We start from the raw sequence: 25,808 nt of genomic DNA, 5'->3' as shown, positions 1-25,808 counted from the left end.
TCACAATCAGGCTAACGCCATGGAGTGAACTTCGCTTGCTCGTGGTAAGGTAGCCAAGGTAACGGCTCAGCAATTTAAGTTTGAAATGTAAACGGAGTTTTGGGAAGAGAAGTTGTTGCTATTTTTCTAAAATGTCTGAAGTTCAGTTGCGGAGATCTGTCATCGAGCAGAGACTGTCTGCAGCTGCTGAAGAGATTTTGGAGCAGTTTGACGGAACAAATGCAGACTATGAGGAGGAAATCTGTCGATTAAAACGGGAAATGAAGCAACAACGCCACCTGTTGGATGCTTTCAACCCTAGAGTCTGCCTACACAGATTAGGTTTGTATTGGGTTTTTAATGCTGATTCATTTCCAGTCAAATGTGAACATTTTTAAACTAATGATGGGTTTATCGCTCAGATATACTCTCTGTTGAACCTTGTTTATACATAAACAAACGGCTGCGTCACAGACGTTGACGTTGACATACGACGTCTGTTTCTGGAGGATAGTGTTTAGTGTGTGGAGGCTTAAAAATAAAAAATAAAAGCAAGAAAATGTATGTTTTAAACTTCCAAAATTGATACAATTATTGAATATGTGACTTCAATCTGTGATTAATTCAACAGAAGTTTAAATTTAAAAAAAAAGGATACATTTTAGACTGAACGCCTGTGGAAATCCACTAACCTTGAGGTGCACAGGCTCTACCTCAGGGACCTTGTGTCCTCATGCAATGTGATGTTCGAAAATGCCAGATCTGAGTATATCCACCAACTGGTAGCACTAAATAAGAAAAACCCCAAAGTGTTATTTGAAACGATAAACTCACTTGTATGTCCTGCTGCCCCAGTTACCCCCGTGTTTTGTGAAGCTGACAGCAATGCCTTTTTGAGATTCTTCACAAACAAGATAAAGATGATTAAGGATAACATCCCGACCCCTCTTTGTGTTACCCCTGCTGTTTCTGAGCCTGTCTCTCTTTTAGGACGGTGACGGTTGCTGATATTTCAGCAGTGGTGTCTAAGATGAAGCCCTCCTCTTGCTCATCTGACGTCCTTCCTTGTAGGCTCTTTAAAAAAGTGTTTGGGGAAATTGGCCCGTGTGTGACCAAAATGGTTAACCTGTCTTTGTCTACCGGTGTGTTTCCTACTGCATTCAAAGATGCCATAGTGGAGACATTACAAAAAAAAAAGCAGGCCTAGACCAAACAGATCTTAATAGTTTTAGGCCTATTTCTAAGCTCCCTTTCATGTCAAAGATCCTTGAGAAGGTGGTCTGTAAACAGTTGACCCTTTTCCTGGATCAAAGCAACATCCATGAGCCGCTTCAGTCCGGTTTCTGTAACCAACACTCCACAGAAACTGCCTTACTGAAAGTGTCTAGCGACATTATGATGGCTGCTGACTCTGGAAAGTCCGCTGTTCTGGTTCTCTTGGACCTGTCCGCAGCCTTCGACACTGTAGACCATCAGATTCTGCTGAGAAGACTGAGGGATCAAGTTGGACTGTCGGGATCAGTTCTAAAATGGTTCTCCTCTTATCTAGCTGGACGTAGCTTCAGTGTAGAAGCTAACCAAATAAGGTCGGAGTCTGCGGACCTGCTGTGTGGAGTGCCTCAAGGTTCCGTTTTGGGTCCTGTCTTGTTTTTGTTCAAGGTTCAAGTTTCAGCCAGATGTTGGTGCCTTTATTTTAAAATGTTACAAGCTTTTAAAATCTATCTAAACCATATGGACATAAAAAAAATAGCTAGAGAATTAGCTTGAGAACAGCCACGATACTGTTGGTGTGTTTGATTTAATCACACAAAAACAACAACAAGTGGTTAATTAACACTGTAATTACAGCTTAAAGTACTGTTGTCGCACGTAGCAGCCATGTTGGATTCTAACTCAGGCTACTCCAAGTTGCCACGACTTTCCGACTAGTAAATATGACTTCAGGGGGCATTCCAGTTCACACTTCTGACTGAAAACTCGAAATTTCCCAGTTCAACTGGAAACATTCATGTGGGGTGAATTTGAAATTAAAGGCGTGTCTTAAAGATGATGTCATATATTGATGTTTTCAGTGGTTTCATCTAAGTAGTAAATTCAGGTTTTTATAACTTTATGTATTTCACTGTTTTCACAGATGTGCAGCAGCTGGTGTTGAGTCAAGACGAGGTTTCCCCTGAGGAGCAGGATCTGAGCCCTAGACTGGACCAGAGCGACCCACCAAACTCATCACAAATTAAAGATGAAGAAAAGGAACTCTGGGGCAGACAGCAAGGAGAGCAGCTTCAAGGGCCAGAGGAGTTTGATATCAGCATGTTAACGTTCCAACTTGTCCCTGTGAAGACGGAAGAAGAAAACGAAGAGAAACCTCAGTCCTCACAGCTTCATGAAAACCAAACTGAAGAGAGTAGAGACATCCAGCATATGAAAACAGAAGCTGGTGGAGAGGACTGTGGAGGACCAGAACCAGGCAGAGACTTTAATCCAGACAGTCATTTACAGCCGAATACTCCTGACAAGACTTCACACTTTTCTGGATCTGATACTGATGACAGTGGTGATTGGGAGGAGAGAGATGAACCTCAGGAAGGTTTAAAACTTTTGCCAAACAAAGACATACCAGATACTCTTGACAAAACCTCACACTCTGAATCAAAGACAGATGACACAAGTTGTGCTTTGGAGGACTCCAGGAATACTCAGGAAGATTTAAACCCTGTGAAAAACAAAGATGTACCTGTGAGTAATGTGGTATGTAATACAGCTAAAATATCAGTCAGCTCCTCTGAATGTGCTACAAGCTTCGGACAAAAGAAACTAAAAAAACAAAAAGGAATCCAAACAGGAGTGAAACTTTTGAGTTGCAAAAAATGTAGCTGTTCACTTTGTAAAACAAGGTTTTCTTCCCAAACAGCTGTTGTGAGGCACATGAGGACCCACACAGGAGAGAAACCATTTAGCTGTTCACTTTGTGGTAAAAGATTTACACAAAATGGAAATCTGAGGCGACACTCTGTAGTTCACTCAGGAGAGAAACCATTTAGCTGTTCAATTTGTGGTAAAAGATTTACACAAAATGGAAATCTGAGGCAACACTCTGTAGTTCACTCAGGAGAGAAACCATTTAGCTGTTCAATTTGTGGTAAAAGATTTACACAAAATGGAAATCTGAGGCAACACTCTGTAGTTCACTCAGGAGAGAAACCATTTAGCTGTTCAATTTGTGGTACAAGATATACACTAAAGAGAAATCTGAAACGCCACCTGGCAGTTCACTCATGAGAGAATTGAGTTGTTCGTGTTTTTGTTTGCTAAAACGTTGTTTTTCCAAACATAAAATAAAGTCTTGTTTGCTTCCATAGCAAAGATTGCATTGTTTGTCTGTGTACTTTCTGTGCATGGGGCCCAGAAGTAGAGAAGGTGCCCATTCTGGATCAGTCTCCATCATTTGTAAAGGACTTTTTAGAAATACAGCATATGTTTTTTTGAATTTCTTGTGATTTTTAAAATATATTATATAATCCAGTCTTTTGGAAACTCTGCTTTTGTTGTATGTGTTCTGCTGAGAGTCAATGGCCAGATGTGTTTGTTTACCACCTTATTTGCCTCTAAGATGGTTTATTCTCTGATGGGCCCACTGCCCAACAGAACTGTAGTATTGCTTAATATGTAAATGATGTAATATGAAACTCCGATAAATATTCATGAGCCGGAGTCCAGAGGCTCAGAACTCCCTGAGCTGCTGTGACAGGTGAAAGCAGAACCATGGGGACTGTGGAGGAATCTTTAAAGTGTCCTGTCTGCCAGGAATTCTTCACAGATCCTGTGACGCTGCCGTGTGATGACATGATTTCCCTCCCCTCTGACCTCACTCTGCAGGTAGGGTTGTCATGGTGCCACAACGTTCAACTGTGATATGATTCTAGTAGAAATCCGAAGATAAAGATACCTGGTTTAATAGCAGTAAACCAAAATGGAAGTAAAGGGAAAATCAAAGTTGGGAACTAATTTAATCAATTTAATTTTGATCATTTAATTGCTTTAAATGATCAAAAAACTCCTGCAGACTGTTACCATTTCACACTTGACACCTAGTGTGTGTAAAACAGGTCAACTGCAGTCTGATTTTGCTATGTGGCAGGTCACCATGGGGGTGACACTGAAGCTTCAGTGTTTAGCCAGCTCTGCATGGGTCTGTAAACCTTTCTGCGTTCTAACCTCTCTCCATTTTTCAAAAGTATCTCCAATACTGATCCTAGTTTGAGCAGGTTGGTTGAGCTTATTAGAAACATGCAGAGGGTTTTTAAGTCGGGTACAATCACTTCTATCTGAACCAGTTACACTGCCCGCTTCCATCGCTGCAACACCTGTTGGTTTGACCTGATAACTGCTCTCATATCTGGTAAACTGAGGGGCATCCAAAACGACCTAACCCATTTTACTTATTGGACTTTTAAGACCTGAACTACTTCAAATGTTACATGTTGAGTGTCCTGAAATGAGATGTCAGAAGCAATTTGGGCCTCTGCTTTTTTATAACTTGACATAAAATGTTTATGAGGACTATATTTATATATGAAAAGTTGAAATTGGAAGGATTCCCTAAACAAGACGTGATTATTTAATTAACATCGCTAATGTGTGTAAAATAAACCAACACCATCACTTTTAAAGGTATTTATAGTCCACATTATGTCACAAAGATGTATATTTACCCTCTATATCTAATATTTATTTTTCGTAAATATTAGATATAGAGGGTAGATATACATCTTTACAACCCTCATTTTGTTCCCGCTTTGCAAAACACCAGACATAACTACCAAAATCACCGTTTCTAGATTAACAGTTAAAATATCAGAAGTTAACAGATATGTTTCTTAATTATAAGGGCATGTAGTGTTGATACGAGTTAGCATTATCTTGCCACTAGAGGGCAGTATAAAGCTGCAGAAGGTCCTTGAGGTTGGTACAAGTTTTTGCCTTTAATCAATTAATTTAATGTTCAGCCAATTTAAATATTCAAATATGAAATCAAATGCCCTTCATTGTTTTTCTCATGTGCATACCTTTCTGTAAATATGTTTAGCAACGGTTCAAAGTTTAAACTGTGATTTGTAAATAGGAATAATAAAAATCTACGTGTCTTACCTCACCACTTGTTTTTCAGTCAATGCACACAGGATGTTGTTTCAATTAATGAGTATTTAATAGATTAGAACAATAAATCAGAATTGTTAATAACAATAAATCAGAATTAATAACAATTGTAATTTATAAATATTTACAATAAGTATTTTCAATAAACAAGAATAATATATGGAAACAATTAATGACAACAATAAAAAAGATTGATGAATAGGAATAATAAATAAAACATAACATGAATATTTAAATAACGCTACACAACTGAAGAAAAGTTAAATTTGGGAACTGCTGTGATGAATACACAGCACCAAACTCCTCCTCATAGCACAACTCTTGCATCTTTATTTTGACCCATGATTGTCTTTCTTGGTACAGGCGCCTTATTGCAGGAGCCAAACTCAAAAGAAAAAGCCTGATCATCTTTCTGTGACCTCTCATTTTCTATTTCTGCCCATCTAGCTTCCTTCTTCTTCAAATATTCCTCCAGCATGCTGTCACTGCAGGAAGGAAAGCAGCTTCAAGGGCCAGAGGAGTTGTTGCAAACAGCCAATAAACCTTGAAGAAGAAGAAGCAGGCGACCCCATGTGTGGATAAGGTCTTGTTTTGTTCATCGTTCACAAAAACCATCTAAAACGACAACGTGCTTTAACATATTGTTACTATAAGGCTCCCACATACACGCGCACACACGCCCGTGCACACAGCCTATGGTGCACTAACGCAGGCACGCGCGCGCGCACACACAAACACACACACACACACACACACACACACACACACACACCGTGATGTCACTTAAAGGGGAGTTTGGACAGTCTGTATGTCTGACTGGTGGACGGACACAGATTGTAACAAACGGTGAATCCCCGCTCTTTTATTCGGACTTTTATTCATTATTAAATCAACCATGGAGCTAAAAGTGGATACAAAGTCAGGTTGGGGTTTGACTGGGGTGAGCAAAAGTTCACATTTATAGTAATTGAACCATGGAAATGAAAAGGAAGCGGTCAGCCGCGACAGAAGAACAGGCAGCTGCTGAGCCCTTGCAGCCCAGCAGATAACGGAGGAATGGACGGTGTGAAAATGAGATCAAACCGGGACTAAACCAGATGCCTGGGTCTTCCCGAGCTATAGGATATGTCACCCACCTCCCCGTTCCAAATGCATCCGCGGGGCGATGGGGGCTACAAGCCAGCACCAGTGTCCCCTGCTCCGCCTGTCCCGCCTAGGAGGGTCCGAAGCCGGGACAGGGGCTCCGGCAGGACGCGGCGGTCCGGGGCAGGAGCAGGCTCAGGGGCCGGACCCGGAGCAGCGGAGAGGCGGGTGAAATGTGTACTCGTGGGAGACGGAGCTGTGGGGAAAACCAGCCTGGTGGTCAGCTACACCACCAACGGGTACCCCACTGAGTACATCCCCACCGCCTTTGACAACTTCTCAGGTGATTCTGTAGTTTAAGTTGTTTAGACCATAAAGTCTGATCATAAAGGACAGCTGTGTATTAAACAGAGACAGCTTACAGCTGTTAAAGACATTTATAAAAAACTTTCCTATAGACCTGTTTAAAATAACATCATAGCTATACACTTTTGCTATAGTTCTGGAGGAACATATTAAAATGTAGGCCTACTTACACCTGGGCTTTTTAAACATTTCTGTGGGGTTATTGATATCTCAGTGTCTTTATTGTTGATGCTCTAGACCTATAACTTCATTTTGTCTCATGGTGTGTGTGCAACGGTAGTATCGGTGGACGGTCAGCCTGTGAAACTACAACTTTGTGACACAGCTGGACAGGTCAGTAATACCCAAACACACACACACACACACACACATACACACAGGCAGAGGCAGCAGTATTTCCTGCTGTTGTTTCATTTGGAACAATCCCTATAAAGGCTTCCATCTTTATGGTTGCTCTAATTTGTTGATGAGCAGGCAGACAACACAACCATCAATGTCTCTGGTTGGAATTGAACCAGGGTTCTGTGGTCTAAGCTACCTCTCTCAAACTTGACAAACATCTTAAAACTTTTTCAGCTGGACATTTAAAACAAACTTAACAAACTTTTGGTGTTCTGTAACAGAAACTCGTCATTTTTTAAGACAGCATTTTAATAATATAGTTTTCCTTTACTTTATTTAAAATTTAAAAAAACAAAATGAACTACGAACAAGATATGTCATGTCGAATATCACTGTCAGTCTAGGTGGCCTCATTCTGTGTCCAGGAAATGGTCTGGTTAGTCCTTCCTCGGAAAGATTCCAATGTAGCACTCAGGAAGTGATGCGTTTTATTCCTGTTTGCAGCTGCAGCAGCCGTTTGTGTTGAAAAGTTCTTGTGATACAAAGCTTGTCGAACAGTTCTGCATTGATTATATCTGTGTTCTTAAAAGTGTTATTGTGCTGGACATTAAATTATTGCACTTGCTTAATGTTTTTTCTCTGACTGTTCTTCTTTTCAGGATGAGTTTGACAAGCTGCGTCCTCTGTGCTATACCAGTGCAGACGTGTTCCTGCTTTGTTTCAGTGTTGTCAGTCCTGCATCCTTCCAGAACGTTCCTGAGAAGTGGGTCTCAGAGATCAGAGGACATGCCCCATTTGCTCCGCTTGTCCTTGTTGGGACTCAATGTGACCTTCGAGAAGATGTCAAGGTGGAGTAAATTTACACTGTACTGCATATAATATACACAAACTCCATATGATCAATGCCCTTTGGGTCTTTAGCTTTTTTCTTAAAGGTGAAAAAGGGACTCTGCAGATCAAAAGGAGTTTGTTAGGTCGTTCCTCCACCAGGAGGTGACAGAGGAGTCTATTAGAGACTTAGGGCCCTGTTGTGAAATAGCATCAATATTTTGGGTAAGGGTATATCCATAACAATATACATAAATTAGCTAGTTAGTTTATGCCAGGAGAGTTGATTCTATTTATCTTTGTTTTTATGACCTTTTATGCTTCAAAGTGTGTGTGATGTTAACTATGTCTTAAAATGATCAAAATACTTTGTAAGATGCTTTTAAAATGTCTGAAATCTTTATTAATAAATTATTATTATTGGTCATTGGTTAAATCCTTCTTTAGTGATGTTTAGTAACAAGATTATCACAGATACAAATTAACCCAGTGTTGCCCTCTCTCTAGGTTCTCATCGACCTGGCTAAGTACCGGGAACGCCCTGTGGACCCAGCAGATGCTAAAGACTGTGCGTTGGAGATTGGAGCTGTGGCCTACATGGAATGCTCTTCCCTGACCCAGAAAAATTTGAAAGAAGTGTTTGACACGGCCATACTGGCCAGTTTGCAAAACTGCAGCTCCCATAAGCACCCGAGAGGAAAACAGCAAAGAAGAAAAAAGAAAAGGCAGACAGCGGACAAGATGAAGAGTCTGTCAAAGCCATGGTGGAAAAGGTACTGCTGTGTTGCCTAGGGCAGAACTTCAAGGTTACTTTGTCCTGCTCTGGATTGAGCTGGATTCTCATTCTGCCTGAACTCACGCTCAGTTTGTGTTTTTCTCTTGTGGAGCCACATGTTTCGCAACACCATTGGACTGCTGCTGAGAACTAAATCAAGACTTTGACGGATATTTTACATTTTTTTATTTTTCTAATCACTTCTTGTGTTATCATGGATAAGATTAACGTCTCAGACAATCCTGGTTCTAGCATGCCCTGAAAAGATTGCAGTGATGCAGTTGTTATCCAGGTTTGAATCTTACTTTGTGGAAAGACTCCTTCATAGAGGGTCTATGAAGGAGGCAGAACTTTCCATATGATGGACCCTCCTCATGTCACGTAGACTGTCCAGACTAAACACGAACAGAAATATTGATTTTCTCTCCTCTGCCTGACACATACATGGAATAATGTTTGGTCCAGTGATCTGGTGAAACCCTGTTTCAACCTCGTATGGATTTATGTGGCCTTATTATGTAACTCGGAGGGGGCCTGACTCTCTGGAGATTGTGCGTGACCTGAATGAAACTGCATTTAAGCTCAGCCCTGATTCCAACTTGTTTTAAACGTTGGTTGGATTTCTAACACTCATGATAAGAAAGAAACATTTTAACCTGATTCTTTTTTTTTTTTAACTGACCGTTTGTACCTGGATGTCTCTTCTTGGTTCTCTTCATTGTGCTTTTTTTGTTGCATACTATTAGAAACATTGTTTCTACTGTGAACCTGGGCTGTAAACTGGACTTGAAGACCATTGCCTTGAGAGCCAGGAATGCAGAGTACAACCCAAAGGTGAGTTTATGAAACATCAGTATATTTTCTTCTGTGTCACTGAGATGCTCAACTAGTGGTGCATATGTATCATAGTGGACTTGTGATCCCAAGTCTGTTTTTAAAATCAAAAACATGGAGTCATAGTCCCTTAACGCATGCTTCCCATTTTTGTTTTGTTCAACTCACTCAACACCCACTGCAGGAGCTGACAGTGCAGATACACACATTCAAAATGAACGGTGTGTGTCTTATATGTGCAACACCATGAACGCTCATACAGGGCAAATTTATTGTCCACAAAAGGATTTCTATTTTGGGCTTATAATGTTGATTTACTAATTTCCGGGGTTAAATACTGTACTTGAAAACATGCTGCTTTTTAAAAAAATATATATATATACACACACACACACACACACATATATATATATATATATATACATACATGCATACAACTCATAAAAAGGAAATCCACTTCCATCTGAGTGCTTGTTTTAGTTTTTGGAATTATGGCAGTATTGAGGCCTACAAGGAGGAATATGGCAGATGTAATGTGTTTGTGAGATGTGTTGTGATTTAATGTTGCTCATAATGCTGTTCAGTTATGGCTAGCTGAGGAGAAGAACATGTATATTCTAGATATAGTTATCTATTAAGCTATTAACCAGGACACACAACTGAGGGTAGCAAGGCTATGATAGCTAGTGTCTACTCACCTATTGTACTTAAAAAGACATTTAATTTCTAAATATTGAAATTCCCCTGTGAAAAAGCTTGATGATTTCCTCATAATGCAGTTTTGTTACTGTTATGTATGTGTGCCAAAGGTTTATTTGTTCACTTGGACTGTGATAGTGTTGCTTGTGTGCAGTGTGAATGGGACCGAGGCGGCTGGTGGGTGGGTGAGAGCTCCTGCCATCTGTTTCCTCTCCTCTCTATGTCCTGACTGCCAAAGAAACCCTGAATAAATGAATAATAATGAAGCTCTTCACTCCTCTGTCCAATGTTGCTTCATTTCTCAGCTACTTGTACTCTGTGTGATTTCATGAGGCCTGATTATATGTATCATATTTACTAGATACGTTAATGTGATACTTAACGTCCTCTCTCTGTACTGTACTGTGAAAGTACTTATAGCCTATTAGTATTACCTAATTAATATAGCCTCCAGCAAACGACTTAAACATGAAAATCAATATACAGTATATGTATATATAATAGTGTATACAGTATATCTTTAATTCTTATCACACTTATTCGATGTCTTCTGTTATTTTTACAGAGCTGGACATTCATGCTGTGACAGGCATCATAGTCGGCGTTTGTTTGGGACTGATTTGCATCCTGCTCTGCATGTGTTTTAGCTTTCGCAATGGGAAATCTAGGTAAGGTAATTCAGAGAGTAAGAACTTTGAATGATCTATTAACATGTCAAATGTGTTTTCTTACTTAAAACACTTGTTGTATTAGATACAAAAGTTAATATAAACGACCCTGACAAGAGTATTAATGTTCAGTATTCTATCCACCCCATCTCCTTTACTAACACTTTCATCTCTGCTCCACATAGGGAGGTGTCTGGGGGCCTGGACTCCACAGCTGTGACCCCAAAGTACAGGAGAGGAGGCAGCCCTGTTCCCTCCACAGCGCCGGAGTGCAGCGATAGCCATGAGCTGGAGACACTGATGCCCCTGGGCAGCCAAGAGTCTGGTCAGCCGTTAGAGGAGGCCCCAGAGGATCAAAGCCTGATGGCAAGTGCTAATTTAGGGGAGGGGGAGGAAGGCCCTGAAGCTGACGCCAAGGTCAAAGGGGGAGCTTTTTTCCAGAAGGGCTTTGGATGCTCTGTTACTTTTTTTCAGGTGTTGATAGAAGATAATTATGGTCATTTGGATCAACGTTGTTGTTCCTCTTGCAGGCTGCTTGGAATGGCTCTGTGAGCCATAACTGGGCCAACAGAATCACAAGATACAGAGAAACCATAACAGAAGACTCTCCAGCACTCATTAATGGAGCTCTCACCAAGCAAATTAGTGATAACAACACGGTAATGGATGACTCATTCATGGTATATAACATGTATCTGACAAGTGATTTTATTTTCACATCACTTGTTCATTAAATATGTTGCATTCAATTTTTGCCAAACCTATTTTATAGTCTTCTTTGACAGTCAAGTTTTCCAGTCTTGCACTTTATTCTCATATCACACTGAGGTTAGGGCAGCTTAAACACTTGAAATATAAGGTAAGTATTTTTTTATGAAGAAGGGGACCTAGATTTAAGTCCCACCCCCAGTTAACCTCTGAAAGAGGCTAACTGGGGGGTGGGGTCTTGCTTACTGTAGCCAGCTACTTTAGCTATAGGTCAAGTTCCCCAAAATGGTTGAATAAGATTTCCTGTGACTAACTGTGTGATATGTTAAACTGATTTATTAATGAAATCTATGAAGATTTCTCAAACATGCACCTGTGATACGGATGATACTAAACTCTTATATATCAGACAGGCTTCCACACAGTGGGGATATTAACACCTGGTGTCTTGAAGTGATTGGAGCCTTTTAACATATGCTTTAACTCTACTGAAGATATTCTGTATGCATTGAGCTGGTTTGATATTCAAACATTTAAAACTTATATTAAAGCAGAATAAAAACAAACAGTTTAATCCATACTTGCTCATACCTTTCTCTTTCAATAAAAATACAACCCTTCTGTACATATGGGAATTTTGGTCAGTTCTGTTATCGCTGTAAACATTTTGATCTTGCGGTGAGGGTTTGCACTGAGGAGAAGCTTTTGCTGACTTTTTACACATGTAACTCATAGATTAACTAAGAAGAAGTAACCAAAATAACCTTTTTTTTTTTTTTTTTCTCTCAGGACTGCGGAGATCGTCTGTGTACTTCCATGTGCAGTAACCAGGTGGAGGCAGAAGTCATAGTTCACTCAGAGCTGTCAGACCCAGTAAGAGAGAAAGAGAAGGAGGAGGGCAGCCAAAGGGAGACAGATAGTAATGCAACGAGGGGACACTCATTATCAGAGGACATGTATTCCCCTTTGAGCCCGCCAAGTCCACCAGGAGAGGAGGACACAGTTAAAGAACTATCAACAGCCCAGTGCCCCTTGAGTCTTCCCTTGATAAAGTTAGTGGCCAATCACAATGGAGAGCTGGAAGGCATGGGGGACCAGCCAGACAAAGAGCCACAGCAGAACACGGGGCTTACCAATGGCTTCCACTCCCCAAAGACAGTGCGTTGTGTGCTGAGGTCAGAGCAACTGGGGAATGGGGACTCAAGACACTGCCCATCAGGACCTGGGAAGGCCATTTCAGGAGGGCTATCCCCAGCCCCCTTTGTCAGCTCCGGCCTTGTCCACTCTACCTCAGCAGCTCATAGTTATTTGTGCCCGTAGCCTCTGCATGTAGGGCATGGACCCTTACACAAACACACAGACTGATTTTCTTTCTTTGATGTATCCAGCAAGTATCCCCTCGGATTATTTTTATGCACCTCATTATTGGATCCTTTCTCTCACTTGCAAAGGGTTTCTAGGTACTTTGAATCCATTGTTTCATATGTGTGTATGTACAGTTTACATATATATCATTTTAGTGGTAGAGTACTGTGTATGGGAATGCTTTCTCTTGCATTGCAACCATAGTTTTTTCTCTGGATATCGTTCCTGTTCATAGGAGGGAAAGTAACGTTTAAAGAAACCAAGCAGAGGGAAGAGGATTGAAAGAGGCTATCCCCACTGTGTCACGCATGGCTCTGTTCCCCTCAGGAATGAGAAAAACTGGAATGTTCTGCTCGCGAGGGAGTCAGGCTCCCATCTCGGATGAATCCAGAGCACAGGGGTTTCCTTGGGTTTCGATGTGTGAATGCTACTTTAAAGAGTGACACAGAAGTGTAAGCCTTAAAGAATACCTGCACTCTCTGACAGTGCAGTACACCTGTGTCTCTATCCAGCCACCTGCTGTCTCAGGGTCCACACACACACACACACACACACACACACACACACACACACACACGCACGCACGCACACACACACACATGCTCGTACACACAAACATACAAAGAAAGCTAAGTAAAGCTGATTCCTTGGTATTTCATGGTCATTTAAAACAAACATTTTCACATACATTTCTTGACAAGCGTGTGGGGGTCTCAGGTGCCTGACTATTAAGGTGAATTTATCACCTTTGTATATTTCTATAGATGTTATTCAGTACAAACACAAAACACACATCATCAAGAAAGAAAAAAACTCATGATTTAAAAATATTTGAAGAGTTCAGATTTGACACAAATGAAGATATGTTTCCAAAATGCTCTATGTCAAGGTGGTGTCATTCAGTAAACCAGGAGGCAGGCAGTTCGAAAGTGGTTTTGCAGTATTTCAGATAATCCCATTTTGGAATCCAAGTATTTACATGTTTATGTTAGGATTAGTTAAACTCTGTTGTTGAGAGAACTCGAGGATTTTACAGCAAACCATCTGTCGAAGATTCTTCTGGTTCTGCTCACACTTAGGGATGCACCAATGGGCAGCTATGCCACTAATTGGAGCCAGTACAAACACTGACGTGTTTTGGTTTGGTTTTACTTTGATGAAAATCACCTTACTCTACAAGCTTATTTGGTTCCAGCTGTATGAGCAAATCTCCAAACTGCTTTACTCTTACACAGTACAACTCACTCTAAATTAAGATGGATTATCTGAATGTCTCCGATAGGAAAGGAGTTAAGATGAGAAATAAACAAATCTATTCAAATGTTATTTTTTTCATTGATCCCAAAACCTTCAATGTTGTCCTCGTGAGTTCAATACAATTTCTTTCATAATAATGAAGTGTGAAAGAGGAAGTGGTGCATCTCTACTCCTTATCAACAACACTACCTCATTTATTTTCAGGACTATTTCCAATGTGTGTTATTTTTAGCTTAAATTAACTAGCACCTTTTTGAGATCTATCTTTAGCTTGTCTCATTCAACATTCTTTAGTATATTCCCAAATGTAGGGTCCCACATTCACAGTAAGTTCTTCACGTCAAAGGAATTTATGTCACTTTAGTGCATCTCTGCTTCCTCTCAGATCTTTGACACATTTTGTCAGTCAGTAATGTGCTTATGTTAAACTCTTCAGAAAACATACTGTACATCAAATGTCTTTCCTGTCTTTATTATCGAATAATGGTTTTGAACCTGAAGTTTCACTCAAAGTTGTGCCAAGTACAGATAAAGTAAGGTACTTATTATTGTTGGTTTTTTTTAAATAACAGTCTGTTTTTGGGTTAGTTAGGAGCTGGTTTCATTGGGTTTTTCATCACATCAAAAATATTATTCTAAGGATGCTTGGGACTCAGAAAGGGTAAGTGTTACTTCACATGAGTGCCATATAAACTGCAGATGACACCGTTTGTTGTAGATCTGTGATTATGAGATAATGGCGGGTTAGCAAGGCTGGGATGAATTAATTAATAATAGTAATAATTTATCCCTTCAAAGGATGGACAGAGTGAGACAGCGTAGAGTCCAGCTTTGTTTTGCGTGACGTCTTATTTTCTATCAGGTGGCTTTTGTCTCGTCATTCAGCATTGATGGAGATTTAAAAAAAAACAACCTTTCTCTTCTTCTCGTCTGTGTATGTGTTACATTTCACCAGCTGAACTCGATTACATCAGCAACAAACATGACATGCCTGGAGCACCCTGAACGCGTTTGTCACAAGCATAGTTGTTTATTCTGTAGAAGTGAAATAGTTTTCTGATCGAAAAGCATGGTTGGTACCTCAAAGAGACTTATTTTTTTAGCCTTGCCATGTATGTTCTAAACATCACAAAAAGTGTGTGTTTTTACTGCACTAGCAGTCATATTGGGACAGAAGTGAATGTGTTCTTAGCAAACCTGGGTCAAACAAGAATTACTGTAGGTCCCCAAGGTTTGCAGAATCAGGATAAGTCAGATTTTACAGACTATAAATTGCATAACTATTTTAAAATAGTCTTATCAGATTTTAAAAATGTATGGCACTTAGTGCAGACATAGTTGGACAACTACAATGAATTGATGCATTAAGACCAAATAAATAGTCTGCACATCTATAGTAGGAAACTGCAGCAGCATGTTAAACTTAAACATTGGCGACAGTCCAGTCAATGATGTCAGAGCAGGTTTCAATCAGCTGAGGGAAAATCTTGCTGTGAAGTCATTTATTTGGGTGACAATTTGAATAAACAGAGCAGTTCAGCTAAATCTCTTTATATGCAGTAAGCTTAAGCAAACCACCAAAACCACCAGTAATGTTTTATCCAGGTTCTTTTCTGATACTGTTTTATCTTGATACTGTTTTACATCATCCTCAAAAGCCCATGTGTCGCGAGTCTTAAATGAAAGAATTGTGTGTTCAAAAGCATTCCAGTTTTATATCTGACATAATACCTCTCTCAGTCCAGGTCGGCCATTATTAGTGTGTAGGCCTACATTAAGAAGCAATGTGCTTGAATGCCTTGATGTGTTCTTACATGTCTAATATGTTTCATCCAAAAAATTCAGTTCTTCTGTTCACATTTAAAATGTTTTTTTTTTTTTTGTTTCAAATAAGTTGTCAATCACTTTTTCTCTCCTGAAGTGACCATTAAGAAAGTAGTTCTTCACACTAATGCTAGTACCAATTTGTTTTCCCCCTAAAATAAAGCTGCATTACCCAGTGAATTAAGTATGCCTTTCCTACAGAAGCTCTTTCATCTCATCATCCACTATCATTTTAAAACAAGGTATGTGTTTTCTTCTTCCTGTTTGTTGGCTATAACAATCACAGATTGTTGTGAAGAAAATTGCTCAACTCTCATAATTACTGTGATTGTTTAGCCTCCTTATTAAGGGTTTTATTAAACTGTATACCTCATGATGTAAACTTGTTGGTTTAATTCTGATCAGTTGGTTTTGTAACGAGTAGAACATAAGCATCCTTTTGTATTTGTACGTGTCAAGTCGACACAAGACGGCTGACTGTTTCATTTTACCTCAGTGAGAGTTTTCACTCATTTCAGTGGCCTGGATTGTCTGGTCGGGTAGAGGGGGTCATTCAACGTCATCGAAATTGGATTTTACATAGATATTCTGCAAGGGTACAATCTTTCAAACGTAAACCGTGAGATTAAGCATAAGACCTTTCTGCCTCTGCAGTGTAAAAGCCCTTTTCAGTAGAAAGCCACACTGACACATCCAGGTGACTGAAGTAGCCTACGTTAAAGGGAGAGGGGCTGAAAGAACACCCTCCCCAGACAGATCATACCTCAGTGCAGCCAGACAATAAAAAAAAAAAAAAGTCTCATCTCTACTCAGGTGCCCCATCTTTGCATAAAATTGTGGAGGATCATGCCAGCATATTCAACTCAGATACATGTCATTTGTTGTCAAACCAAGCCTAGTTTTTACCTTTTAGAAAGTACATCTAGGAAAATCTTATCCATTGATGATAATTTGTTTTGTACAATCAATGTAATTTCTGTCTCTCTTCCGGTGCTTTGTGATGAGCTGATTTGTCAAGTGATGTCACATTGTTGTGTATTTTTTGTACATCTTCTCTAGGTTTATGTGTACCAGCTCAATTGTGCTTCTCAGAATGTGTAAAGCCCAGACTCAGACTCTGTAGTCATGTGCCTACACTCTGCAGCTATACTTAGACACCTTTGTAATAGTTGTGCGCTGGACAAGATCTCATTTGTATCGAAAAGATGCTACTGTCAGAGCAAATTGTAGGAACACTTCAACGATTAGCATTTTCTTTTTCTTGGGCCATAAGAAACTTTGGACGGTCATTTTTACATTTCTAGAAGTGCAATTTTCTTACTCTGTAAGATGACAGATGAATTACTCAGTGTTAGACATGGCAGCCATAAATTGTGATAGAAACATTGCTTGTTCAGAAGAATCTTCACAGGATAGGTAGTATTTGTGGTTGGTAGAAATGTTTCCACCATTGTTCTCGTCAAAACTCAAAACAACTCTCAGAGTGTTTGTCTAAAACAACTCTTCTGTAAATAAACATCAGAGAAAGATCAAGAGCACTGTGTCATGTTGTTGATATAGATATATATATATAAATATATGTGTGTGTGTGTGTGTGTATATATATATATATATATGGTAAATGGACTTGAGCTTAAATAGCGCTTTTCTAGTCTTCCGACTACTCAAAGCGCTTCTTACACCGCAGATCACACCTACCCATTCACACCCATTCACACTGATGGGCTGGATATGTGGCTCATCCAGTAACTATCCATTCACGGACATTCATACGCCCCAGACGGAGCAATTTGGGGTTAAGTGTCTTGCCCAAGGACACATCGGACATGTTGCTGTTTTTGCCTTCATAGTTATTAAACCCATATTTGCTTTTTGGCCTACCTTTGTCACTCAATATGTCTTTACAATAAGTACCACTTGGGGGCAGTGTGATACTTTCCAATGACTTGATATGAAGCGCCTGAAACTGCTGCCACTCCCGTTATTAGAAAAAAAGCTGCCTTAATGTTGGACCTCAGGTGTTGCTCTGACCTCATACCTGCCCTGGCTGTACAATTGTTTATTGAATCTATAGAGAACTATAATTAGTGAACTAAATTAATTTAAAAAATGTGTTTTCATCTCAAACCAAGGTGGGAGATGCAATTGTTCATGTGTATGTGTCCATGGGATGTGTGGGAATGTTGGTGGGTTTGTGTGTGTGTGTGTGTGTGTGTGTGTGTGTGTGTGTGTGTGTGTGTGTGTGTGTGTGTGTGTGTGTGTGTGTGTAAACAAGTGAGCTAGAAGAATGGGGAAAAAAAGGGGGAGGTAGAGAAGACAGGAGGGTGATATGAGGGCACAGAGTTAAGACTGGAGCTTGGAGGCAACGTCACATGACAGAATCCCCTGCAGAGATAGATAAAAGCTACCTCTGAGAGGAGGGTCGAATCATTCTTTAGCAAATCATCACTGTTATTAAAAGAGGAACATGCTTTGCTGAAAAAGAGGGGGCACATATGTTTAAAATCTACACATGAACACACAATATTTCACACCCATGCACAAACAAACATGCCTGCGTGCATTTACTGTACTCACTGCTGCACCTGTCTGACTGTGTATTGTTAGAGTGTACATTGTGTATGTGTCCTCCGGCAGCAGAGTGGTCCCTGGGCTACTTCAGCATGTCTCATATTTCATTGCAGAGTTAGGCAAGTGGAGCACGCAAAGTCAGGTGAGAGCTGGAACCATGAGGTAGAGCTCAATGCCTGTGGATCATAGTCATGTGCAAAGCTCTTGAATCTGCCTCTTCCTGCTTCTGCTACTACCACTACAACAGTCTCTAACTCAGCACCAGCTGTGTAAGTGTGCAGTCTAATACCTGCTGGGTTAGCAAGCATGGTTACATATTTACATTTCATTGTTTTGGATTGCAGAAACTGTTGGCTTTTGTGTCCAGGTATCCAACTGATAGATTTAAACAGTCTAATAGAAGAAATCCCAATGAAGATGTCTGAATAAAAACAAAAAGTTAACCTCAATCATAACATCACTGATTCCTTGCATGTTTATGACCTCGCCAGAAAAATAGGCATCATGATAATCCAGTTTTTGGAAAAAAAAACAAAAAAACAACAACCTATAATTCTGAAATTTCAGTTATAAATGGTGTATGGTGAGATCCATTGTCCTCTACATGTTAAAACACAGGTTCTAAATGACTCTTGTCATCTTTCTTTGGATAGCCGCCTGTTTAATTTTAACCTCTCATACTCTCTTTTCTTGGTCTACTCCTGCTGCATCTTCACAACTGTGTGATGTGTTGCAGCTGGTGTAATTATATTACATGGTGATCACACTTGGTGCTGGTCTAGCGCATAACCTTAGTTGAAAGTCATTTCACTCTTTTTTTATACTTAATATTTTCTCTTTATGAAAAAACCCCCCAACAAATTCTCTGAAGATTTCCACATCCCTGTCTCTCTTATTCCCTGCATTCATTTAGTTATTCTCTAAAATTACAAGATGAAATGCTTCTTACAGATAAGACATTTTCTCATTCTCGGCCCAGTGGGTTAAAACCTGCCAATCAAATATTCCCCAAACTCAACAGAGACAGCCAGAGGAGAAAGACAATGAAGGAGAATGAGGCGAGAGATAAATGAATGAAGTCAAAGAGAGGTTGGATTTGAGAAAAAAAAGTGAACGGGGAGGAAGTTGTATGATTTTTGTTGGACACATCTCTGGAATTGTATTTACTCGTGTGTGCTTCACAGTAAGCGTTAACATTGATTATAAAGTTAAAGATGTTAAAGATGAGCTCACAGGGGCCTGGCTGACAAAGAAAGGAGGGAGTCATGGCTGTAGACTGTTTGAGCCAGCTTTCTCTTTCACCTGTGCAGCTCACTATTTACTGTTGGCATGTCACGATAGGACCCTAATAGGAGCAGCTTTAAGACACATTCTACACCCACTTCCAACACTGTGGCCGCAGGTAAAGTGATGCCACTCACGCAGGAAGTTATTTCAAAATCAAAAAGTGATATATTGGGATAAATGAGGATGAAAAGCTTCACGAGGTCCCGGAGGTGTCGGAGGGCCATAACATCACAGACAACATTCTTCCTGACATCAAGAATACACTGTAGGGCCTTGAAAAAGAGGAGGAGCTTAAGTAAAGAAATTACGATTCACTAGGGGAGCAAGGAAGAAGAGTTATAGGAGATCTGCATTATGGTCAAGCGGACCAGGGAGGTGAGGAAGCTCCTGGTCATGAAGTTAAGAGTGAAAGACATTCACAGACCTTGCATGCCCAGAACCATTAACAACGTTGAAAGAGAGAAGCTAGAGAAAAAGATAGGTAATCTTGGTCAGGACAGGAAAGACAACGATGAGAGTCACTACATCCAACAAGCCTATATGGTGCCAAGGCAACACACATGAGAACCTGTAGCTACTCTCACTTCCAAAACCTGCAGGCAGAGCACCTCCAACCCACGCAGACACCAGTCAGGTTTCTGGGATCCAAAATAGACATTTGACATAAACACAAGGCCCTAATTAAGAAGCACTTTGAAAAGACATTCCATTTCCCAATCCTGCCCCTATAGCCTACTCTTAAGTTAAATAGCCTAACCTGTGGCCCTTAATTGCCACCACAAGTAAAACTGCATGGCCACCTTCTACAGGCCAAGGCTGTGTTGATGCAAGCTATAGGTAAAAATGGCGATATTGCTTACCTTACCACATGGCCACCCCCACAGCTCAACCGTATACGCCAAAGGACAGCAAGAGCCACGACTTAATTGGTGTTGTCAAGTGGGTCCCATGACACCTAGAGAAGGCCGGACATTGAGTTCCAGCATCCCAGAGGCAACCCCTCCAGGTGTATAGTTAGTCAGCGAGGGTGAGAAAAGCAAAGAGGTAGATCTTTCAGCAGACACAAGTGAGGCACTTTAAAGTGCACTTCTGAGTAGGAGATTCAAAAGGATTTGGGAGGAAAACATTTTGTGCCACAGGAAATTATTTACACTATCCTGAGGAATGACATGTGGTCTGCAAGTCAGTGGCTAGTTTATTTTATATAACTGACAGTTCCCTGTGAAGCAAACATGAGAAATAAAAAGGCTGAGATACCCAGGTTTAAGGGGCTGAAGCTGCAGCGACCAGAAGAAGCGTGATGTAAAGGGTTCATAGCGAGATCAGCTGTGTCATTACAGGTATGTCAGATGAAGCAGCTCAAGTCAGGATTTGCATAAGAGTAGTGGGAGAAAACAACTGATTTGTTTAACTCTGTTCTCCCCTTTCGACCCTCATAAAAATGAGGGGCTTGGGGAGTAGTGGGCTCGTCTCTTTTTTTTTCTCTTCTTTCTTTTGGAATGTGTAATGTGGGCACAAGGAATAGTTAAATTTTGTCTGTGGGGGGCCACAGACAAAATACAAAATTCAGTGGTAGGTTTACATAGTATCAGTGTTGTCACTATGTGTGTTGAAGGAGGCAATGCTTTTTGGTGCTGTCACATTCCATGTGATAAGGTAGTTCAAACAAAGCATTTCTACTGTACATGAAGGTGTGGTGAGTGGTTGCCATAGTTGATTCTTCTTCTTTCTGCTTCTTGGCGGATTTTCAAACAAATTATGTGCATACCCCCAGCTACTGCAGCCTTTATATACCCAAGTGTACTCTGGCATTGAACTATGTTACTCATGTAAAAGCAGACGGGGATAGGAAAAGAGGGGAAAAATGTTTTTCGGCTATATAGAAAACAGCCTTGCCCTATGTGAAAACGCTATTAAGAATTAATTTTGTAAAATTGTATCGTGTATTTCAGTACTCTTTGTGTGTATGCTTTCTCTTGTTTTATTCACTGCTGGAGTTTACCTGAAGTTTACCTTGATCATGCCCTTGACGAATGACTCCCTTATCCAGACAAATTCTAGTTTAAAGGATATAAAAGATTGTCTAATATTATGCTTGTCCCCAATTAAGGATTTATATACATTGTCAATTGTTAAGTCTGGGTTTTTGGGTGTTTCACTGGGTGTCCCCCAGTGAAACTGTGCCGATGACACACAGTTCTACATCTCCTCCACACACTGCCACCACCTGTCCCACCTCCATGGACAACATCCGGAGCTGGATGTGCAGAAACTTTCTGAAGCTCACGAGCAACAAAACTGAGGCCCTGTAGTGTACAGTGATAGTTATAGTGAGGTGAAACTCTAAACATATAAAGCTTCCAAGGATGGATCTTTCACTGGCTGTTAGCTTTCGTCAGCTTTACAGCTTGCAGTGTAGGTACAAGCAGTAAATGAACATACTACATCCTGCAGTGTGTGCTGCTGGTGGAGATGAGTCCAGGAGGAGGAGCCGATTTTTTTAATTTAACATTTCACATACACTACAATACAAACCCACCAGACTAATAAACACTTCTCTGAGGGGTGATAAATGGCAACATTAAAGCCATTAAACAATTTTTAGCCTGCTGGTTGAATGTTAACTTGTTTTAGGTTAAACAAAAGATAAAATATGTTTCCAATTGGGAGATGTGGCTGTACAATAATTTCTAAATGGACATCAACTCCAGGTCCATCAATTTCCTCAACAACATGCACACAGGGATTCAAACCAATGCTTTTTAGCCTTGGAGCTATTCTCAGGATTAATGCAAATAAAGTATCTGAAAACAAAACAAACACAGTAGTTAAATGTGGCCACACTAGTGTATCACTAAAACAGTTTTCCCCTTTAAGGGGTTGCATGCTTGTCAATATAGCAACAGTCTGCTGTCTCTAGATAACAGACTGTTGAAAGACGCACTCTTACTATAAACAGGGCTCATAAACATTTAGTCCCAAAAGTTTGCCACAGCTATTCAATGATTTTGAGACAAATTTTTCGCATCTGTGTAAACTAAACTAAAAAATAAGAATACTCTCTGCTTTCTCTGCTACTAACACACACTGCCTTTCTCCTGCATTGCAGTAATTTGAGTGATAGATTAGATGCACACGGGGGGAAGACATCCTTGATTTTAAATATTTAATAGTCCACAAATAAGCAGCTATCAGCTACCTTAGCTTGTTTTAAGACAGCTACGAAGCTAACTGTTTGAATGTAGGACTGAGATGGCGAGAGAGACAACGCAGGCTTAGGTATACGAACAATGAAATAAAAGATGGAGTAGAATGGGCTTAGTTAAATAAACCAAAGCAGCACTTAATTGTTGTTAACTTTGGATAAACTCTAAGATGCACAAAGCCTCTTTAGGATACTGCAGATTGAAGTCATAATAACTTGCAAAGACAGTTGCAATCCCATCGATAAAGTTGGCATGTGGTCCCGTGACCACTTGCCCCTCAAATGAACACTTCATTACATCACCTAAAGCCCCGTTTCCACACAGCAGTCCAGTACGGATTGGTACAGTTACGGTTTGGTTTGATTAAGCCCGCAGCCACCCGTTTCCACAGCCACCCGTGCCCTATTTGGTAGGCGCCTGGATGACGATAGCCGCTATGTATAGCGTCATATGGTAGCAGCTAACTGCTAACAGCTAACCGCTAACTAATAAATTCAACAAAGGAGAAAAACGCTACACAAACAAAACCAATGCTGGAAGACATTCATCTACTCGGCAGTTCAGTCTGAGGCCGTTTCGTCTGAGGCCGTTGAGTCTGAGGTCTGACGCCGTTTAGTCTGAGGTCTGACACCCGACGGAGGTTTTCCTGAGAACTGATGCTTTTTCGTCTGAGGTCTGACACCTTCGTCTGAGACCTGAGGATGTCCTAAAATGTATGCCGTACTCTATTACAAAAACTCAATCAAGCTATGCTTCAGAGAAGGCTGTGTGCCACGGAGAAATACAGACGTAAACAATCAGCTGTGTATTACAGTCAATGGTTTAAACACGGCGGAGTTTTGTTTGCCAACGTAACACGGGAAGTGACGATTCTTTCAACTAATCAACGGACTGCAGTGTTTAGCGCCAACTTATCGGGTCGGCTCCATATTCTTGGCACCCCAACGGAAGGGTCACAAAAAGTGGGACGGTACGGATCGGTTATTTGGGAATCTTTCTCTGGATAAGTCTATGGAAACGCCGCAAAATGCGCACCATACCGAGACGAACTGAGCCGGACCACTCGGTGGAAACGGGGTTTAAGATAGACACAAAGCAGGTTTATTCTATTTCTTTTAATTAGATTATTTATTTTTTAATAAATAATTATACACAAAATAAACTTGGGCTGAAGCTATTTGCATATGAGGCAATTTATCAAAAGGTGAATAATTTACAATTTTGACCGATTTGTTTCGGCCTCACGTGTTGCTGGAGCTTTTTGACCTATTCAGGTACTTTCGTGAGCATTCAGGCACTCACACAGTTTGCAATAATTGGCTGCATTACTGTGCCTCATTATGTTCTGAATGAATTGCATTACAGTATCTGAAAAATTTCCAATGGTACATTGTGACAAACAGCTTAGAAAGACTTAATAAAGTGAGCACTTATAGTATAATCAACAAAAATGTTACTACTGTTGAGCTGACAGAAGCTTGTCTGATTATTAGGATGCAAGAAACATTTTCAATAGTTTGTAATTAAGTATCTCAGTGATATCAAAGTTATCTTTATGTTACTGAATTATCAAAACATGTCTAATAAAGGTGCTTTAACTACTATTCTAATCAGGCTTCTACTACCTGATGTAATCAAACCAGGACACTTACCCACTTGCAGTTGTTGTGTAGTTGACTTACTCAAACCATGTCAAAGACAGGGGTTTAGAGTTCATAAAAATCAAGAATGGTTTAATATTTACTTAAATAAAGAAAATGTATTATCCCACTAAGCTATTTTTCAAAGCTAAATGACTGTATTTCACCTTGTGTCTTGCTGAGTGGCCACATAAGTTTCACTACTTGCTTCCAGTCAGGCTGAGGCAAGATGCAAGGCAATAAAGGTCTACAAACAACTACATCAAGCTACCATACAACATATTTATTTCATGACATGTTCACATTATTTGGAGAAACAACTTAATCTATTTATAGGTAGACATTGAGGGTGCCCATAGAGCGTGAATTGACTGGGGTTAATGAGTTTTATGTGTATATGGGGATTATTATTATTTGTTTTGGGGGTGGCAGTGGCTCAGTCCACAGGAACTTGGGTTGGGAACCCGCCAGTTCAAGTCCCGATGCAGACCAAAAATGTGGCAGTTGGTCTGGTTGCTGGAGAGGTGACAGACCACTTATCGGGTACTGCCGAGGAGCCCTTGAGCAAGGCACTGAACCTCCACCAGCTCAGGGGTCGCTTCCAGTGGGAGCAGATGCCGCACTCTGACATCTCTCCATTAATGCATTCCACAGGTCCTTCTTGTGCATGTGTGTAATTTAGGCGTGTGTGAGAGGCATGTCTCTAATATAAGAGTGCAAACCAGAATTTCCCCCTCTGGGATTAATAACGTATATAAAATGAATGAAAAATAAAAAAGTCAAACAAATTGTTAAAGATTTGATGCTTTGGGGTCAGTGCTACAATACACATTTATTATGCTCACTATTGTGCTTATGATGTAGACCTATGGATCTGAAATAAAGTATAATGTAAATAAAGTATAACCAATATGATGTTTGGAGTTTACCTATTGGTCTGATATTTAATTTTTACCTCAATTTAAACTAAGCAGGACTTTAGCCAATCGGGGGATGGCTTACATGTACTGCCAGCATGCCGGGCCTTATATTTGTCCAAGAGTGAGTTGATCTAGCAATAGCTTGGAGCCAACCATACCAATGAAAAAGCTGCTCTGGTCAATGCATGTGGATTAAAGGAAGCATGTAGCCTGCCATGAAGAGCCTGCTTAAAGTGAAGTGCTGGCTTCTGGCCATCAGTTATCCTTAAACAAGGGTTTTACTTGTCCTTACATTATAT

At 40.3% G+C, this 25,808-nt stretch overlaps 2 protein-coding genes and 1 long non-coding RNA gene across 4 annotated transcripts; all 3 read left to right on the top strand.

Moving 5' to 3' along the window:
• Positions 1 to 59: 59 nt before the first annotated feature.
• On the top strand, positions 60 to 2,818 carry LOC306821477. Its single transcript, XR_013778800.1, has 2 exons — positions 60 to 321; positions 2,114 to 2,818. It is a non-coding gene; the product is annotated as an uncharacterized lncRNA (long non-coding RNA).
• Positions 2,819 to 5,656: 2,838 nt separating this feature from the next.
• On the top strand, positions 5,657 to 8,948 carry rhoua (ras homolog family member Ua). Its single transcript, XM_079339602.1, has 4 exons — positions 5,657 to 6,562; positions 6,866 to 6,918; positions 7,587 to 7,775; positions 8,263 to 8,948. Exons 1-4 carry the CDS (start codon positions 6,262 to 6,264, stop codon positions 8,545 to 8,547), a joined length of 828 nt encoding a protein of 275 aa, XP_079195728.1. The 5' UTR covers positions 5,657 to 6,261; the 3' UTR covers positions 8,548 to 8,948.
• A 1,685-nt stretch (positions 8,949 to 10,633) lies between these two features.
• On the top strand, positions 10,634 to 14,125 carry LOC306820952 (uncharacterized protein). 2 transcript variants are annotated; one of them, XM_079339055.1, is made up of 4 exons: positions 10,634 to 10,731; positions 10,917 to 11,097; positions 11,262 to 11,390; positions 12,229 to 14,125. In XM_079339055.1, the coding sequence occupies exons 1-4, from the start codon at positions 10,700 to 10,702 to the stop codon at positions 12,757 to 12,759; spliced, it is 873 nt and encodes a 290-aa protein (XP_079195181.1). In that variant the 5' UTR covers positions 10,634 to 10,699; the 3' UTR covers positions 12,760 to 14,125. The 2 variants fall into 2 exon arrangements, with proteins under 2 accessions (XP_079195181.1, XP_079195180.1); XM_079339054.1 differs by having other exon boundaries at positions 10,917 to 11,148.
• The last annotated feature ends 11,683 nt before the right edge of the window (positions 14,126 to 25,808 follow it).

Source organism: Symphodus melops (assembly GCF_947650265.1).
Source record: "Symphodus melops genome assembly, chromosome: 3".
NCBI classification, from domain to species: domain Eukaryota; kingdom Metazoa; phylum Chordata; class Actinopteri; order Labriformes; family Labridae; genus Symphodus; species Symphodus melops.
The sequence above is the reverse complement of the archived record's forward strand: the minus strand, read 5'-3'. Positions and strand labels throughout refer to the sequence as shown.